Source organism: Globicephala melas, chromosome 13, assembly GCF_963455315.2.
Source record: "Globicephala melas chromosome 13, mGloMel1.2, whole genome shotgun sequence".
NCBI classification, from domain to species: Eukaryota; Metazoa; Chordata; class Mammalia; order Artiodactyla; family Delphinidae; genus Globicephala; species Globicephala melas.
In genome coordinates this window covers 41239248-41257799 of record NC_083326.1, presented here as the reverse complement: position 1 = coordinate 41257799, position 18552 = coordinate 41239248, and the positions used below count along the sequence as shown (strand labels likewise).

At 39.7% G+C, this 18552-nt stretch overlaps 1 protein-coding gene across 1 annotated transcript in view; it reads left to right on the top strand.

Moving 5' to 3' along the window:
- The first annotated feature begins 520 nt into the window (after positions 1–520).
- The window catches only part of ASXL3 (ASXL transcriptional regulator 3), a 172985-nt gene continuing 154953 nt past the window's right edge, over positions 521–18552 (top strand). The window contains exon 1 of the mRNA XM_030876618.2: positions 521–635. Within this exon, the coding sequence (XP_030732478.2) occupies positions 582–635 (54 nt within the window). The 5' untranslated portion in view covers positions 521–581. The remainder of the gene's footprint in view (positions 636–18552) is intronic.

Sequence of the window (18552 nt, the reverse complement as noted above, 5' to 3'; positions counted from 1 at the left end):
GGCCGGAAAGGCACGGCCTGCGCGGAGCTGGCAGCGCCCTGAGGGTTTAGGGGGCTGGGTTGGAGGGAGAGGGGTCTCGTGAGGGTTTCAGGGCGTGGCTGGAGTGGGGGGCGCGCGGCGAGTGTGCGCGGGTGTGCGCGCGCGAGAGGGCGAGTGTGAGCGCGGCGAGTGTGAGCGCGGCGAGTGTGCGGCCGCGTCGCCATTCCCCGTGACGTCAGAGTGTATTGTTGTGAGCGGGGCCGAGCGTAGCATCCCCGGAGCTGTCACCGCGGCGGCCGCGGCGGCGGCGCAGCGCGAGCCCCCTGCGAGCGAGCCAGGCCGGCGCCGCCCCCGCCCCTGTTCCCCGGCTCCATCGCCCCCGCCTCCGGCCCGCCCGCCGCGCGCCGCCGCCGCCGCCCGCGCGCCCCCACCCACCCCACCCCCTCGCTCCATCCCTCCCACCCGCCGCCGCCGCCCGCGCGCCTCCCCCCGCGGAGAGAGTGCGGGTCACCGGGTCACTGGGTCATTGTCTCCGCGCCCGAACCCCGAGCACCCCGTGGAATCCCCCACGTCATCATCAGAACCATCAATGAAATGCAAACATGAAAGACAAGAGGAAGAAGAAGGACCGCACCTGGGCCGAGGCTGCCCGCCTGGTACGTACCGCTCCCCGCCCGCCGCCCGCCGCCCGCGCGTCTCGCCGGCCCCGCCGCACGCCCCGCGCCGGCCTGCGGCGGCGGAGACGGCCACTTCCAGCCCGAGCCGCCGCCCGCTCGCCTGGCTCTTGCTCTTTGTTATTCTGCGGGAGTGGGCTCGCCCGGGGGCCCGTGTGTGTGTGTGTGTGTGTGTGTGTGTGTGTGTGTCTGTGTGTGTGTGTGCGTGCGTGCGCGCGCGGAGGGGCGCAGCGATTATCTCGGGGAGCCCGGCGCCCGCCGCGCCCGGGACACTTCTCCCGGTACTTCGCTCTCGGGGCTCGGCTGTACCTCCTCCACGGGTGAATTTACGAGCGCTCGGCCCCGCTCGACTTCCCTCTCTGCTGCTCCGGAGACCTTTGTGTGGCAATTACCACTCCCTCCCGGCCCCTCCACCCCCCGGAATTTCATCAATAACTCTCTGTGCACGGTCTGTGTGTAGGTTCGGCGTTTGTGAGTTCATACATTTTACACGTGCATGCACGGTGTGTGTCCGACCCGGACTTGTGGGGCGTGTGCATGTAGCCTAGGTCGTTGCGTGTCTGTGTGCCGTGTCGTGTGCATTATGTATGCACACTGATACGTGCATGTTTTGTGTGGATCAAGTTCGTTGGTGTTTGTAGGTATTGTGCTCTGACCGATGTTTGTGTGTACATTCCATGCACGTGTGTGCAATTTTGTGAGTGTGTGTGTCCGGGTGTGTGTGTTTGGTGAAGTTGGGTCAGTGTCATTTGTAGCGGGAGGTTATTAAGAGTGTACAGCTAGGTGTGTTTCACTGCCGGCTTCCTGGGCGGTGTTACTTGGCTGCTTTTCCTTTTCTTTAACCTTTCGGAGCTTACGTTTTAATCAGCGAAAGAATGTCTCTATAGAAATGCTGGTTGGCAGAGGGGCGTCGGCGACTTTGGTTTGATGCATGTGTATGTGTGGGTTTTTCTTTTTTTTCCTTCATCTTCTTCGTTTAACGGACAGCTGTAAACGATTGTTTGTTTTTTTTTAAAGGATATTTCTGTATAGTGTGTCTCACGGGAATGCAAGACATTACATTTGAAGCTCAGCCTTTCAGGGTTTTGGCTGTATAAATTAAATATTTATTCACCAACTTACTATCAGTTATAAATTGACCAAAAGAAAGCAGACTGCATGCAGCGGGGGTGCAGGGGGGAGGATGGGGGGGGGAGAAGACCCCAGGATATGTTACTGGGTTGACTTTGTAAGGGTTGTTTTACTATAACTGTGGTCGGGGTTTTTGTTTGTTTGTTTTTGCTTTTTTTTAAAGCTTTTGAGTAACTACATCATGTTCAAGGAGAACGTTTGTCAAAAGTAATTATCTGAGTTCGGTTGAAGGGCCTTGCTGGTATGTCTCTGGATTCTGGCAAAGGGTTTTAGATAATTGACCCTATTGCCCTGCGAAGAAGTGGCAAAAGTCCTTTTTTAATTGAGGTCTAGTTATTGGTAGCTGAAGTGGCCAGGCCCCTTTACTTCATCTTTTAATTTGTAATAGTGTATGTTATGATTTCTCCCCTTAATCTGTGATCATGTTGATGGCTAAATCACTCACTGTCTGTGGATGAATGGGCAGGTGATAGTCATTCTCTAATGAACTACATCTGGGAGAGGAAACTTATTTGTGAGGAATACGTGAAAAGTAAGCAGGAAGCGTTAAGTAGATGCCAGAATGATGTTATCACTGTATTTTTGCTAAAGCAGAGTACATTACTTATTGTTTGCTGAGCCATTAATTCAGAATTGTGTGAGGGTGTGCAAAGCTTCTGAAAACGCCTTCTTCAGTTTCCTTGGAGGGGCAATCGAGTATTATTATAGAGCTTCAGTGTATGTGTTTTAAACAAGTGAACAATGAGTTGATTTATAAATATTTTAAAATAATGATTGATGAATTAGCTGTATCTGCCTGCAGAGAGTTCTTTAATAAGTAACAGTATTCTGATGGAATTTAAAGCTAACCATTTGTATTCAGTCAGTATATGTTGCTATCCTTGAAAGTCCTGTGCTTTATTTGATCTAATTATATTGTATTGATAAATCTTGAAATAGGTTTCCGAGTTACAATGTTTTGTTAAAAGTTGCGTTTTCCTCTTGCAAAGTTCATTGGTGGGAAAAGACACACTAGGAGTCATCAACACAAAAGAATTAATGATAGACCAGATGTCTGTATTTTAACCAGACATATTGAACTAGTAGTTATGGTAATTTTTCTATTTGGTTCAAGTTATTTTTCCCCTGGTAGTTGTACAAATGTGTATGTATTCAAAATGTGACAGTTGAAATAAAATACCGAATAAAATAGCAAGTAATTGTTACTGGAAATATCTTTTTCAGAAATTTGCCGTTTGTAGTAGTGACTTATGAGCATTCTTAACTTATTTTGTGAAAAAGGAGAAATGGTTCCATTTGGGTAATAGTGACAGTTGTTCACATTTTCTTTATGATTACATGAATGCATATAGACTTAAACTCTCTTCCAAACTTGCATGAAAAACATTTTACTCTTATAATTGATAGTATTAATTTATACTCGATGAAAAAGGGATGCCTTTCTTTTAGCATTTCTGTGTTAGAAATACTATTATGTATTTTTACACTGCCACTGCTGATTTTGCTGTCGTTGTTGTTAAGGATTTTTAGCCTTTTCTCCATCAAATGTTAAACCAGATGTCTGAATTTAAAACTAAAGACTAAAGATGGATGGAAAATATTCAACTCAGTATGTGGTTCTTGCAATATAAGAACTAAAGAGAGAGTATCCAAATTAATGTTAAGAATAACCTTCCAAATCATCCAGTGTACACTATGTATTCTATATCTATATCTATATCCATATATGTGTGTGTGTGTATATATATATATATATATATATATATATCCTACTGGTGTGTGTGTTTGCATGTGATTATCTTGAACGAGAGGATATCAAAGCAGAGGGAATGCAAAATAGATTTTTTTGAACTGAGACCAAAAGCTTATGCTTAAATGTAGCTTGGTATTCACTTTTAAGAAAAATGTATATGGAAGAACAATTCTTTCTAGAGTAACTAAGAACTTCCATCTGACAACAGAATTTTGGTTTTCTTTGTGAGAAAAGTATCCAGCCTCCAAATCTGTAAACTCTGAGTGTCAGCTCCAGGGATTTTATTTTAGATGGAGATGCAGCTATCAAGCTCTACCAATTTTCTCATAGAAGTATGTCCTGTTTGGATGTGGTGGGCTTGTTTATCTTAGGAAAGGAGGGATGGTGGCATAGTTCCCCTGTATTTTCAAGAATGCGGTGATTATTAACAGGCTGCCATTTTTAAATAGTAATATGACATCTTTTATTTTCTTTCTGCCCTGCATCAGTTGCAGAAATTTCAGCCTTCAGCCTCCCCCCATCCCCCTCGGCCTTCTGCAGTTGTGGTTGTTACTTAGCGCAGGGCCATTTAATATGGAGTCTGCTCCCAAACCAGATGCATTTTCATCTGTTTTATCTGCTCTTCTGAGGTTGTAGAGTCTCAGAGGATCCCACAATCACATGGAAGTTTCTTCTGTCTTAATGTATGTAGCCCACAATAAGAATAAAAATCAAAACCATAACTCATGTCGAGCTGGGGCTTTGACTTTAATCCTTTCGACTTTTATCTCAAGTCTTCACTCTGTTACTATAAATACAGTTTAAACCATTGTGAAAGCATCTTCATGCTTCTTTGTAAAAAATGAGGATTTGACAGGACTTTGTTTCACTGCACTGAGGGGTTTCTTTGTTACTGGCTTACCACAGAACATACTGTTATTTATATGTTTATTCTAGGTTAATTCTTTTTTTTTTTGACATGCAAAAATGTTGTTGCTTTGAGAAGTGCTTTTTGATAGTTTAATCAGTTTGTTCTATAGGGAATGCTGCTGTTAAGATAATGGTTCAATGTATTAATTTGTTCCCTGAGTTTCTTTCTATTTGTTTCATTCCTTACAATCTTTGTTTAGTCTCACTGGCACCTGAAAATAAATCTTAATCTTCAATTGCTTTGTGCTTGGTAACATGGCTGATTTATTTGCTCATAGTTTAGATACATTCACACAGATAATGAATATCAGTGGGGTTTTTTTTTTTTTTTTGGTAGTTCAAGGTGACCTTTGGAAAATTTTTTAATGGCAAATTTGACTCATTGTTGGGAGAAAACAGGCACATACCCCTTTATGCCATAGCAGAGTTACTGAAGATTTTAAGTAAATTGAAATTTTGTAAATCATAATCTATTAAAAATTAAGTAGGAGTTTATTAATTAAAGGAAATCTGTGCGAATCTTTTGCACAGTGAAGATTCTTTTGCATAATGCATTATATTCTAAATAAACTGTTAGGGTTTCTGTCAAATAAAGCTGAATGGTAATGGTAGCTGTTAAACTAGAAAACAATTCCTAATTGTTAATGTACTGGTTGCCTTGCCTTTTATCTTTGTATTTTAGAAATAAATATAATTTCTCAGGGGCGGTGAACATAGGGATGGAGGGGAGAGCATTGGTCCTGCTTTTGGCATTTTCTCACTGTTCTAGTGATGCTCAGATTTTAGGTTATGACCAGGCCTTCATAACAGTTGAGAACATTTTGACTTGTGATTCGGGGTAAGCCCCAAAGGTGCACATGAGCCGTAACTGTGACAGTGCTTACTGGTTTGGGAGCCTGGCTAATGTATTTGGCAAACGCAGTTTTATTTTCAAAAGCTTACATTTTGGTTGGTTTGATTCAGCTGTTTTCTGTGATTCACACATAGCATCATCTCTTTACGTCTATATCTCATCATCTTTCTTTCAGATATGCAACCTAAATTTTCATTTTGCAATATGAAAGATGGAAAAGAGTTGAGCAAGCTGTATGCCTCTCGAGAAGAAAGAAGGAGTTTCAAGTTGGAAAAAAAAATGTGTTTGAAATAATGAGGAATGTGCACTTGGGCCCAGTGTATAGGTTGTTAATTTTTTATTTCCTGCCGACATGAAAGAGAATTTTAAGAATTCTTTCTTAAGTTTTTCTCTCTTTGACAAATTCTTTAGTAGCAGATGAGCATATGGTAGCTTTTAGACTTGGAATTTCACTACAGAAAAACTAACTGATAAAGTAATTAAATTTAATTTTTAATAATGTAATCATTTCAACACTTCACTGAACTGCATTGGAAATGTGAAGTATGGTCCCTGAATATTTTGAGGGCTCCTACATAGCATATGGTTCAAATGCCAGGGACGATACAAAGATATATCCTTAAGGAGTGTAGAGTTCAGTGGTGGAGACTAGAGAACTTGGAGGGTGACTGAGCAGACACCAGCCGTGGGCATCGCATGAATGATCAAGAGGCACCAGTTTACAGATTTACAGAAGGGAGAAGGTGATTGTAGAAGGCTTACTGGATTAGGCGAAGCTTGGTTTGTCCTTGAAATCTGAATAAGATTAAACAGGTGATGAGAAAGCATTCTAGGAAAAGAGAACTGCACGGGCACAAGGTGTAGTGTCAGGTGAGAGGAAGGGTTCAGGGGACAATGAACAGGACAGTCTAGAAATCTCAGAAGGCTTGAGGATGTGGGCACTGAAATAAAGTTGAAAATTAAATCGTGACCCAATTGGGGAGGGTTTTGAAAGTAATATTAAGACAGTTGGACCTTGTAAATTGTAGTATGGGTCTGGTGGGGCTGGGGGGGGGGTAGTAGAAACACACAGCACACACACACACATACCCCAGAATGGCTCTTCCTTACAGAGAGGGGACCCCGGTGGTCTGAGGGTGTCTCTGAATGCTTCCATTACTTAGAAATAGAGTCTAAAAGCAAAATTGATGTTAGAAATATTTTATTTTAAATAACACAACTTTGTTCTGTCCCATAGCCTTTGCCAAATGAGGGAAAGTAAACATTAGTAAGTACTATACCTTACAGTTGTAGAAAATGTATCCAGAGCACTCATTTGCCAAAAATACTCTCTTGAGATCAGTAGGTAGCTAGGGTTATCTCAGTAACTCATTCTCCTAGTGTGGGGTTTAATGACATGCCCAGTATCTTCACCTTGTTTGTAAGGAGCAGGGCTGGCATAGATCTCTTTTTAAAAATTCTGTGCTGTCTTTCCGATTTTTAAAAAATAATACAAGCATTTTAATGGATGTGAATTTAACGGATTTGTTGCATGGAGGCATGCGGAGGATCCAAGCCTCCATCACACTTATTGCCTGCCTTTCGTTTCTCTCTCTTTCTCTCTCTTTTTTTCTAAGCATCAAAACTTTGCATGGTGGTGGTAGTGGTTGTTCATTTATAATTTAAGATCCCTTCTCCCCGACCCTTGAGGTCCTCAGTTGCAGATCCTGGCTCTTTCCTGCCGGGGCTGGGAGGAGGGGCATCTGTACAGAAGGACTTTCCGCTATTTGCCAGGACTGAGTGCCTTGATTGTTCTGCTTTTGTCCCCGCACAGTAGGTAGCTGTGGAAATCTAGCCCTGACTGAAACTTTCCCTGAAGAGCCCTTGGGGAACAAATAGAAACATTATATGATTAGCCACATTGTTTTCATTATTAAACAAATCTACATAAAAGGATAGCAATTAACAGCTTTATCTGCCTGAACTTAGACACCTACCTTTCCTCTTGCCTCCATATTCCCACTTGAAGTGGTAACAGTTAACTGTTGCTGATTTTAATGTCAGCAACTGACGAAACTAAATTGGGAATAGGCACTTCTCCTGGTTGATTGACATATAGCCCTCTGACACATTCTTCTGTAGTTTTAAGGCAAATTCATGCCCTGAGGTTAGAGCCAAAGGGCTTGTCAGAACATTGACTTTAATAGCTGAAATATATAACTTAAATGACATCCAAGACCTTAGCTTTGGTGGAACTTTTAGAACCTGAGGAATTCTCCAAGGCAGTGCAATTTATACTTAATGGACAAACTTAGAACTTGTAAGATTTTTGTCTAAGTATATAGATGTATAATTTACTTTATGATGCAGTTATTTACCATGGGTTTATTTTGCTTATATTTAGCATAAATTAGTCCATGAACAACTTAGATAATGATTTTTAAAATAATTCCACAACTGACTTTTTTGGCAAGTGTTCCAAGTGTTTGCTAATCCAATAGTTGATTTCGGAATATATTATTTATGACTTAAGAAGGGAATAGGAAGGACCTTCTTCGTCTTATTCAGAAGACAGATGGCATTTTCAAGATTTTGTTAACTATCATGTTTTGAAACCTGTCTTAGTAAATTCAGGGAATTAGAAATTGAGATTGGATCTTTGCGCTTGTTTTTCAGCTCAGTCATAGAGAAGACATGATATAGTGAGGCTGTTGGTTATTCTTAGGGTTTTTTTTTTTAATGTCAGAAATAAATGGCTACACATGTAAATTGTGCATGTATGGAAACCTTGTTGACGTAGCTGCAGAACTAAGTCACTGTCTGGACCATCAGGACTCTGTATGACCTTCCCTGCATCCTCTCCCTACCATGCACAAGCAACAGACACTCTCTTATTTGAAAATGTGTTTAATAAGAAAATCTCCTCTCTTTAAAATATGTGTTATCATATCCTCAAAATATCGCAGTCAGAAATCGTCATTCCTAAATTCTCTGTTTAGTCTAATTTCTTATCTCTTTTAAGTCAATCCTAGAAATCAATTAAACTTTTTGAATTAAACTTCTTTGATATTTTCCTTGTTCCCTTTCCATCACTCTTGCTCTTTCCTGCTTGCTTGAGGGTCTCCTTTCAGTTTCCCTCTTAATGCTGGTATATCTCAGAATTCTGTGTCCCCCGTCCTTTTGATTCTCCTCTCCTTGGGCAGTCTCATCCACCTCAATGGAAGTGTCCCCGGATAAGGACTCTAGCCTTGATCCTTTCCTTAAATTTTGGACTTACACTAACAGTGTCTATTGTTTATCTCTATGTACTGTGGATATTTCAAATGAAATTTATCCAGTTCAGTTAAATATTCATTAGAGACCTCCCACCAATGTACCATGCATTGGGTCCACAAAGAGGAAAGGACAGCACTCCTGTCTGGAGACTTATCTATATGAACGTAAACACGTGGTGTCTGTGGAGAGTGGTAAATTCTGCCTTCTAAGTATAGCTCACATTTAGCTCCTCCTCTTTTCATTCTCTATATTTACTGAGTTCTGACCTTCCAACTAATTTCATCACTAATTTCTTTTCCAAATCTTACTTACTGAAGCTGTATTTATCTTTCTAGAACAGACCTGATCTTACTGAATCATTCCTCTGCTCACACTCTTGTGATTACCTGTAAGTTAAAGTCCAACGGTTCATGGGAAGCCCGTTTCAATATCAGAAATCCTTTTGTTAGGTGATGTCTGATTGCTTCCCCTAATAATATGCAGAATTTAGCATGTTCTGTCCATATACATCGCACCAACCTTCCCATTGTGTAATAATCTCTGCAACCTTAGATTTCTTTTAAATTCTTCGAAACGTAACAAAGTAGTTATGTTTAATATGAGATAGTTAAATTCATCAACATATTTTATCAACTTCTGTGCTCAACTTTATTTCTTGTATTACACTCACTCTCCGAGTTGCCTCCTTTAACAGCTTTTTTTTTTTTAATAGAGGGTCTCCAGGTTCATAAACAGTCTTTGTATTTCTGAAATGTTTTTGTTTTGCCCACCCCTTAAAAATCTTTCTTATTAAGATTTTGTATTTTGAGTTATAGACTCACATGAAGTTATAAGAATTAAAAAAGAGTGAACAAACGGCCAAATCCTCTCCCTGTCATCCATACCTTCTTCCCAAACCCTCCATATTCTCATAATTTTAGTCTGAATACAGTCAAGATTGGGTATACAAAAGTGGGCAGCATCAGCCTTTAGGAAGCATTATCCCCCAAATATGTGGATTATAATTCAAAAAGAGATTTTTTTTCACAAAGCTCAGCACATCTTCCATTAAGAAAAATTGGAGAAACTGGTAGGACAAAACTAAGAGATCCTATGTTGCTCTCACCTTTGAGTGCTAATTTAACTAGTTGTAAAAGTCTTAGTTGACAATTTTTTTTTACCCTTAGTACTTCAGAAATGTTTCTTCATTATGTTCTTGCATCAGTGGTTGTAATACCTTGTCTGTGATGAGTGTCATTGTTTATTTTTTAAGAGGTAATATGCTTTTTGTATATGAGAGTTGTTACATGTTCTCTTTATCCTTGAAGTCCTGAAGTTTTAATGCTTTGTCTTAAATGTTTGTGTTTATTCTACCTGGTACCTAGAGTATACTCTTTTTTTAGAGTGTACTTAATTGTTGCCTTTTTATGCTTTAAACTTTTAATCATATTTTGGTATGGAGCTTACTTATTGTGTCCCCAGAAGGCCATGAATTCTTTAAAGTCTTCTAAGAGTTCCCACAGCATCTCATAGTTTAGCTTATGGGTTAGCATTAAAAACAACGTGGAAAGGACTCCCCTAATATGGAACAGGATACAACAATGAATGTGCTGGCTTTGTCAGTCAGAATTATGGAGTGCAAGCAACAAAAAACAATTCATGCTAACTTAAGTAGAAAATGAGGTTTTTTCTGGAGGCCATAAAGTAGTTTATATAATCATCCGGAAGGATCCGGAAAAAAAAAAAGGCTGGAAAAATAGGCAGGGATCGGTAGAGGCTGGGCGGCAAAAACACACACAGTCATGCTATAAGAACATTCTACTTGGGATATGGCTGTGGTACCACTACCACCACTCGTGTCACCACTGTGACTTAGTGCTGTCATAGGACACTGCTATTGCTCCCAGTGTATCATATGTTTCTGTTTTTTTTGTTTTTTGTTTTTTGTTTTGCCATACGCGGGCCTCTCACTGTTGTGGCCTCTCCCGTTGCGGAGCACAGGCTCCGGACACACAGGCTCAGCGGCCATGGCTCACGGGCCCAGCCGCTCCGCGGCATGTGGGATCTTCCCAGACCAGGGCACGAACCCGTGTCCCCTGCATCGGCAGGCGGACTCTCAACCACTGCGCCACCAGGGAAGCCCTCATATGGATGTATCATAATCCACTCTGTCTTTGCATCCCAGACTCAAGATTCATATTCACAGGCAGATGCATCTAATTGTCAGACTGTGGTTCCCAAATCTGCACCTTAGCTGCTAGGGACTGATGAGAAGGTGTACATGGCCTCTTTACTGCTGTAGTGGAAACATCTCCATTCGCATTTTCATAGTGACAATAAAGTCAACAAGGTTAAAACTGAATGCCATATCTCTTCCCACCTTCTGTTCCCAGCAAGTCTGCTCCCCCTTTCTTTCTTCTCTCTGTGAAAGCCACCACCATCTTCATAGTTCTTCAAAGCAGGAACCTTCTTGTCATCATTAATGCCTTTTTGATCTTTTTACCTTTTTATCCAGTAATCACTGAGTTCTGCCAGTTTTATCTCCTTTTCTTCAAATCTTCAAATTCTCAAATATATGCTACACTTAATCCATTTCCACTGTAATTTACCCTGACTCAGACAGTATGTGGGTTTGGGAAAGAATATAGATTAATGACAGGCCTAAAAGTCAGGCAGATGTATGTTTGAGTCTCAGTTCTGCCACTTACTATGTGTTTGACTTTAGGCAAATTATTTAACATCTCTCAATTTTAGTTCAATTGTCTATTAAAGGGAATAATGGCCTTACAGAGTGGTTGGAATATTTAAATAAGGTAATATGCATAATGTACTTAAGTACAGTGTCTGGCATCCAAAGGTGCCAGTTAATGTTAGTGTCTGGTAGTTCCCATCTTCTTGTTAAGTTGATACAAGCACCTTGTAAGTGGTTTCACTGACTCCAGACTTGCCTCCACCGAGAATCATTCTCCTTATTACATCCACAGCTGCTTCTTCAGAGGTAGAACTGGTTCATGGTATCCCCCTGAGTCTGACTTAGTTCCTGTGGGAAACAGATGGCATTATCTTAAAATGGGTGATTGAAGAAAGTTAGGGCACAATAAAGAAAAGAACAAGGGATAGTGAGACAAATCGGGGATATCACCAGCAGGAAGATGTAACTATCCTTAGACTGGAAGGGCCAAGCAGAGCAGGGAGTGGTTATTGCAGTGATGTGGGCTCTGATTATAGGAGAAGGGTGACTGACAGACACTGTGACCATAGGTGGTGGAACATAGCCGCTGCCAGCCCTCACCCCTGCAAGAGGGGAAAACATGTACATTGACACTCGCTCCACTCTTCTTCCATCCACTGATCTTCAGTTGGTGCCTCCTATTGGCTGAACCCACCCATTAGCCAGAGGACAGAGGACCTCCATTGAGGAAATTCAGTTGTCAGCCTACTGGGTCACAAAGCTGGGTGGAGAAGGGTAAAAAGTGTATCTGGAGTTGCTAATGGGGAATATACAAAGTAGCTCTTTTTCAAAAACCCTTTAATAGCTTCCCATTATTCTAAGAGTATCGTGCCACTTGCTTCAAGATCCTTCAGGTTTGTCTTTTGCTTATATCTCCAGTTTCATTGCTTGATTCTCTTACCATCGTCATTCTAAATGACAGTCATATAAAGTACTGTTAGATCTTTGAATTTATCATACTGTCCCATATTTTGTCTTGACTTGGTACATGTTGTTCCTTTTCTTTGTAAAATCCTCCCTCCCTACCCTTCTGTTTCTTTTCATTTGGTAAATTCCCACACTTTCTTCAGATTTCAGCTTCCTTTGAGAAGTTTTTATATGTTCCCAAAGCACTTCATAGTTGGGACAGTATATTATAATTAGTTGTTTACTTTCTTGTTTATAATTTTTCCCGAGTGCCTGATGCACTACCTCATGTTAGGATGGTGCTTATTATAGTTAAATAAAGTGAATGAGTCAAAGATTTTTCAGAGGAGCTGTTAGAGCTAAGTTTTTAAAAGTTTTCAAAAGCTCTGTAGAACTGTAACACTTCTGTCTCCTTGATTTATTTCTGTGTCATTGCTGAATTGTCATTGTGCAATCTAGAGAAGGGATCAAATTTCCTGAGACTCAGTTGGACAACTGATAGATTTTGAAAATCTGTGTCTACTGTCAATTCACTAGCCTCTTTTGTTACTCTGAGATAATAATTTAATGAAATCAATGGCAATGAAAAATATTCAGTTCCTGCCATTAATATGTTAGGTACCATGTGAATGCAATAAGATATGAACCTTGACCTTTGGGAAATGATCATTAAAAAAACAAAAAACCCTTAGGGCCCAAGAGATACTTTCTTTGTAAATTTAAAGTTGCAAGGTGTAGTAGAAATTCAGTAACCTAAAAGTAATCTTCTTTTATGTTTGATTTTAATAAGGTACAGTGATGATCTGTAAAGGCTTTCTATGACTCGCAAACCAAAAAGAGAATTATCTAGTGTATTGATTTACAACACAGATTGGAAATGTTTGCAAAGTAAATAATCTCCTTTATACACATAAGTAAAATATTTATAAGTTTAATGTCATAGCCTCCTTTTGAGAGTGTAGAAATCTGATATAATGATGGAATAGACTTTGTATATCAGCTATCATAAAACATTACTATTACTAAATTAACTAATAATTAAAATAACAATTACTAAGGTAATGACTAATAATGGCTAATAATAGCTAATACTTAGTGGGTACTTGTATACCTGATACTACACTAACTTGTTATATGCATTATATTGTTTAATCCTAAGAGCAAACCTAGGAGACACATTGTAGTATTATCTACCTTTTTAAATAAAGAGATTGAGATTTAGAGTGTCAGTTGAGTTTCTCTCAGTTGCAAGTGAAATAAATTTAGTGAAAACTAGTTTAAGCAAAAAGGCTCACAAAACTGAGAAGTCCAAGGGTGGACTTCGGTTGTAAGTGGGTGTGGAGATATAGAGAATGTCATCAAAGTATTTGCTTTCTCTCCATCTTTTGTCTTTGTTTTTTCTTGGCCTCATACTGTAGACAGGGTCCGATAGAAGTCTTGGTCCAGATAAGATGGTTACTGCACCCCAGACCTGCATCCTCCAAGCCTAGCACACCAGCATAAAAAGAATCTCTTTCCCTCCTCCTCCTCATTATTATTGTTTTTGTTGTTGTTATTTTATTCAGTAAATGCCCTCCCAGGGAAGCCTTTACTTTGTCCTACTTGGCTGATATACCCATCCCTCATCGACAGCAATGGCCAGTATGAGGTGACATGATTGATTACCATACAGGGATCACATACAGCAGAAGAAAATTACACAAAAGCACCAATAAAGATGGAAAGTGTGCTGGGAAAACATTATAAATGCCGTTGTCTGGGCTTTTGGAGAGGGTGAGTTAATTTGCTGAGCTAGTAAGTAGTGGAGCAATGATTAAAACCCATGTCTGCCCAACTTAAGAGCTAAGCATATTAAGCATATAACTTTAATATTAAGCATATTAAAGTTAGATACTTTCTTATTCATTCTTTCTGGTATTGTTTTAATGATATTTGCTTCACATTTTCAAGATGTTAAAGCCTAGGCAGCCATTGCGAAGATTCCGAAGGTTTCTTTGGGGTGTTTCCTCTGGAACTAACTTTCCTGATTTAGAGGCTAGAAGTTACAATGGATGGTTTCTGTTCTGTTTTCCCTCACAGACAAGTTTCTTTAAATAGAGTTATATTCTAATGGTCTTTATATAATATTTATAACGTAGTTTAGCATAATTCACAAAATACATAATTCTGGATGAAGCTTCCAGGTACTTTCTGGCGGCAAGTAAATATTTTTATTCGCTGACTAAATGCCAAGTTTTCTTCACAGGGATGATCATGACCCTTAGAGGATGTTAGTTTAGCGAAATAGAGCAAACTGTTCTTTTCCATAATGTAAATCCTCACTCATTTCTCTGAATATTGAGATAAGATCAGCATAAGATAATGACTCCTTATTTCATATAGAATTCTGTGGGCATCACAGTCTTATTGCTGTCACTTCTTATTTATTCATTTAATGGCTCTTAGCCTTGTGGAAATTCAACCATACCTTTTCATTTTCATTTTGATTTTTTTTTTTTTTTTTGCCTCACCACACGGTATGTGGGATCTTAGTTCCCCGACCAGGGATCGAGCCCATGCCCCCTGCATTGGAAGCGTGGAGTCTTAATCACTGGACCACCAGGGAAATCCCCATACCTTTTCATTTTGGATGAAGGTGGATGGCACTGAGTGTTGATGTTTATTCATGGTCTGCTCTAGGCAGAGATGCTACTGTGTATAAAGAGAAAAACACATTTAACCCAACAGGATCTTTAATGAGGAAATGAGAAAAATAAATAAAGACTTAAATATAAACAAAAATATCATCTATCTCCTGTTCTCATCCTTTCTCCAGTTTTTATATGTCTGTTTTACCACTTTTAGCTAATGCTGTCTTCACAAACCAAGTTCTAATAACTAAATGGGAATAGAGGGATTATCAGTAGGAAAAACAAAAATCAATGAGCAAATATAGATACTGTATCACCTTTTAATCTTCTAATGACTGTTTTTTTCCCCTTTTTCCAGAACTCACTATTGAATGAGCTTGGCTTCATGGTAGGAAATGCAAGATTCATAAAAGTTATTTTCATTTGTTAAAAGCTTTAGTGGAGAATGAGGCCCTTTTAAAATTAGTCCAGTCTTCCAGTGCATCTTTTCAAGAATTGTCTCTTATTCTCCTGATACTAGGTGATAGTCATAGGCAGGTTTTAACAAATGAAAGAAGCAACTTGAAGCACGTTAAAGGTGTCATCCAGAAAAATGAATGATGAAGAAACGAGCAGTGGGACTTTAATAAAGCTTAGTGTTTTGTCATAATTTTTTTTTTCCTGTGTGTTTCTGCATACACACTTGATCCTAAACTCCACAGAGGTTAGGGGCACAGACCAACCGCAGATTCGAAAATCTGTGTAGGGAGTTGGTGCTCCCTACCTGCAGTTCCTCTGCCTCTGTGGTTCCATATCGATGGATTCAACCAGCTGTGGATCGTGTCGTACTTACTGAAAAAGATCTATAAGTGGTCCTGCGCAGTTCCAACCCATGCTGCTCAAGGGTCAGCTATTTTCAGTTGTGTTGGAGAGACCCTACGGAGAGAAAAAGATTGTTTTCGACTAAATTATTATTATTTTCTAATCTCTTCCTCTGTCTTGAATGAATGGCTGACTGGCGATTTTGTTATAGGCAGTAGGTTGGCGCAGGGTGGAACTTCTTTGCCCCTTGAAGTCAGGTGTTACCAGGTGCGTGGTCTTATTCCCTCTGGTCAGGCTTTGATTCACCTTTTTCTTTCCCGGCTGTGTTGATCCCAGAAGCTGCTGACAAGATGAAATTTCCGTCACCCTGTGTCTTGATTGGACATGTAGATGTGAATGAGGAATCAACATCTGTTTTAATCCACTAAGATTTGGGGGTCGGTTTTTACTGTTTCCTATCCCTGCCTGTCCTGACAGATACAGTCCTGATAGCAAAACAGATGTTTTTGTTCCAGGCCACCTTTTCCCTTTGTTTATGAGACACTAAATGCTTCATTACATGCTTAAGAGGTAAGGAAAGCAAACAAGGTTAAGTCCCTGTTTTCTTCTTCATTGCATTAAATTGCTTTGTAAAATCATCCTCTCCAGTAAAAATCTTTGATATTTTTAAACCAGAAAACAATAGAGGATTTTCATTCACAGAGAATTCTTTTATATTCTCTCTTAAGATAATTCTGTTTATTTTTTTCCTGATAAAATAAGTGCTTTTCCTTCCATCTGTCTACTGAGGAGGACAGTTTTCTAACCAGAAAGAGTGGAACAATTATTGTTAACAGGGAATTGAATTCTAAAATGGTTGAAGAGATAGAAAAAGGGCACCTGGACATTTTCAACAAGTTCAGGTTCCCAAGTCCAGACAAAGTCTGTTTCACATTGAAAAGGTATGGCCAGATTTCCACACCACTGAGAACAGGAAAGCAGATACTGTAATAACACCTCCTTTCTTTCTTTCTCTTTCTTTCTTTCTCTTTCTCTCTTTTTTTTTTTTTTTTTTTTGCCAAGAGGAGTGCTGGTAGAAAGGAACACCCCCACTAAGGGATTATATTTCCCAGTCTGTCTCAGAGAGTTCTGTCTCCATTTCCCTTCCATGGAGGGCTTGGTCACCCTCGGGCTATTTCCCACCAGTTTCCACTGTTCTCTAGATACAGCACACAGAAACTCCTGACAGCTGACAGACTCCCCATTGAGCCCTACCTTTTCATGTAGGAAAAGGGAGAAAAAATGAAGAAAACTCATCTTGAAAGCCTGCAGACTTTCATACCACAAGGAATGTGTTGACCATATGCATCTTAAACCAGGCGAACAATGTTTGTCCAGCCCTTGAACTCACCATTATGCAGCCCTATCCGTTCCATGGTCAGAAGCAAAAACTCAAAACCAGATTTCCTAGAATTTTCTACCAGTCTTTTGCTCAAATGGCAGTGGAGTTGTTGATGCGCAGTCCCTTACGTGTTAAACTATAATTTTCAGTACAGCATAATTTATCTGTAGGAGGCATTGATTTTCACAATGAATTCCTTATCTTCAGAGTTTTTTGGCCTTTGTATGGGGGTGTAGCTCCTTCATTATAATTATGATAGGCAAAGCCACCACTGAATTGCTAGGGTCACAAAGCAGACTTTCATCTTCTCATTTTAATTCCCAATAATATGGAGATGATACATTTTGTTTTTATCTTCCCTTTGTACCAGGTAACCTACAGAATATTCCAGTATTTGTTCTCCTATAGGGTCTCTATACCCAATGGCAGGTGTAATTAGCTCTTAAAACCTGAACGTCAAGGTGGTTAACAGAACTCTCAAAGCTTTTTCTACAGATAGTTTCTACAGGGAGAATTTGATTCCTTGTGGGCTTAATGCCTACTGCCTGTAGTTGAGTGAATCTAGGAGAAAAACATCTGGCCTAATTTATCTTCAGGAGTAATTCAATAATGCTGAATGGCAACCTCTAGGAAAAATCTAAGTAAGAGTTTCTGTAAGCACTAATTTAGAGTTGGTTAATAGGTAACTCTTATTTGTATTTCTTTCAAAGGGATAGATATTTTGATCACATCGGAGCTAATCATTTTTCTTCATTCTGACATAAACGTGGCATTATGGTATAATGAGCTCCCAGCCTGGTTGTATGCAAAACTCAACTGGTAAAATCAGGACTGAGGACAGCTAAAAAGCAATAGGGACTATCTGATTTCATAAAGAATCTTTTGTTGGCAAAGGTAAGTTTTAATGTTCCATTGCTCCCTTAAAGAGACTCAGCCCATACTTCATATCAACAAATATGGGCTGATTGAAACCAGTTCTGTTGCTTTGTGCCCTGATAAATATGGCCTTCAATTTCTCTAGCACCTAGTTTAAGAAACAGGACCTGAAAGGAGGGTTGGATGCAAACCTGGAAAATTTGGCTAATATTAAGGTGGGTAATACGTCAAGTAGAATATCAGAGTAATTGCCCCAAGAATGCATTTAGTATAAATTGTGATGCAGATACTTTAATTATATCTTAATTACTTGAGTACTGTAAATCTGGTGGCAGATCTTTGACTTGGCTTTTAGTATAAATAGTTACGGTAGATTTTTATGTATGATTCCAATTAGAGACAGGAAAGCACATGTCACATAAACCCTTTGGTCTATAGAAAGCCTGTAGATCGTAACGTTAAAATATTAGGATACCTTCTTCACATTTTTTAAATGTTGGCCCTCTTTCTGAAGCCTGGGATTCAGAAGTTCTTTTAACTATTCATCAGAGTTGAGTTCTAGGTAAAGACTTCTTACTGCTAGAATTATTCATAGCTTTGCCTGGTGAGTTCCTAATTTTATACAATTGTTTAATTTTTTAACTGTTGTCTCTGGATGTTCAAAGTGCATGCTTGACAAAAGACTAACTCTGCA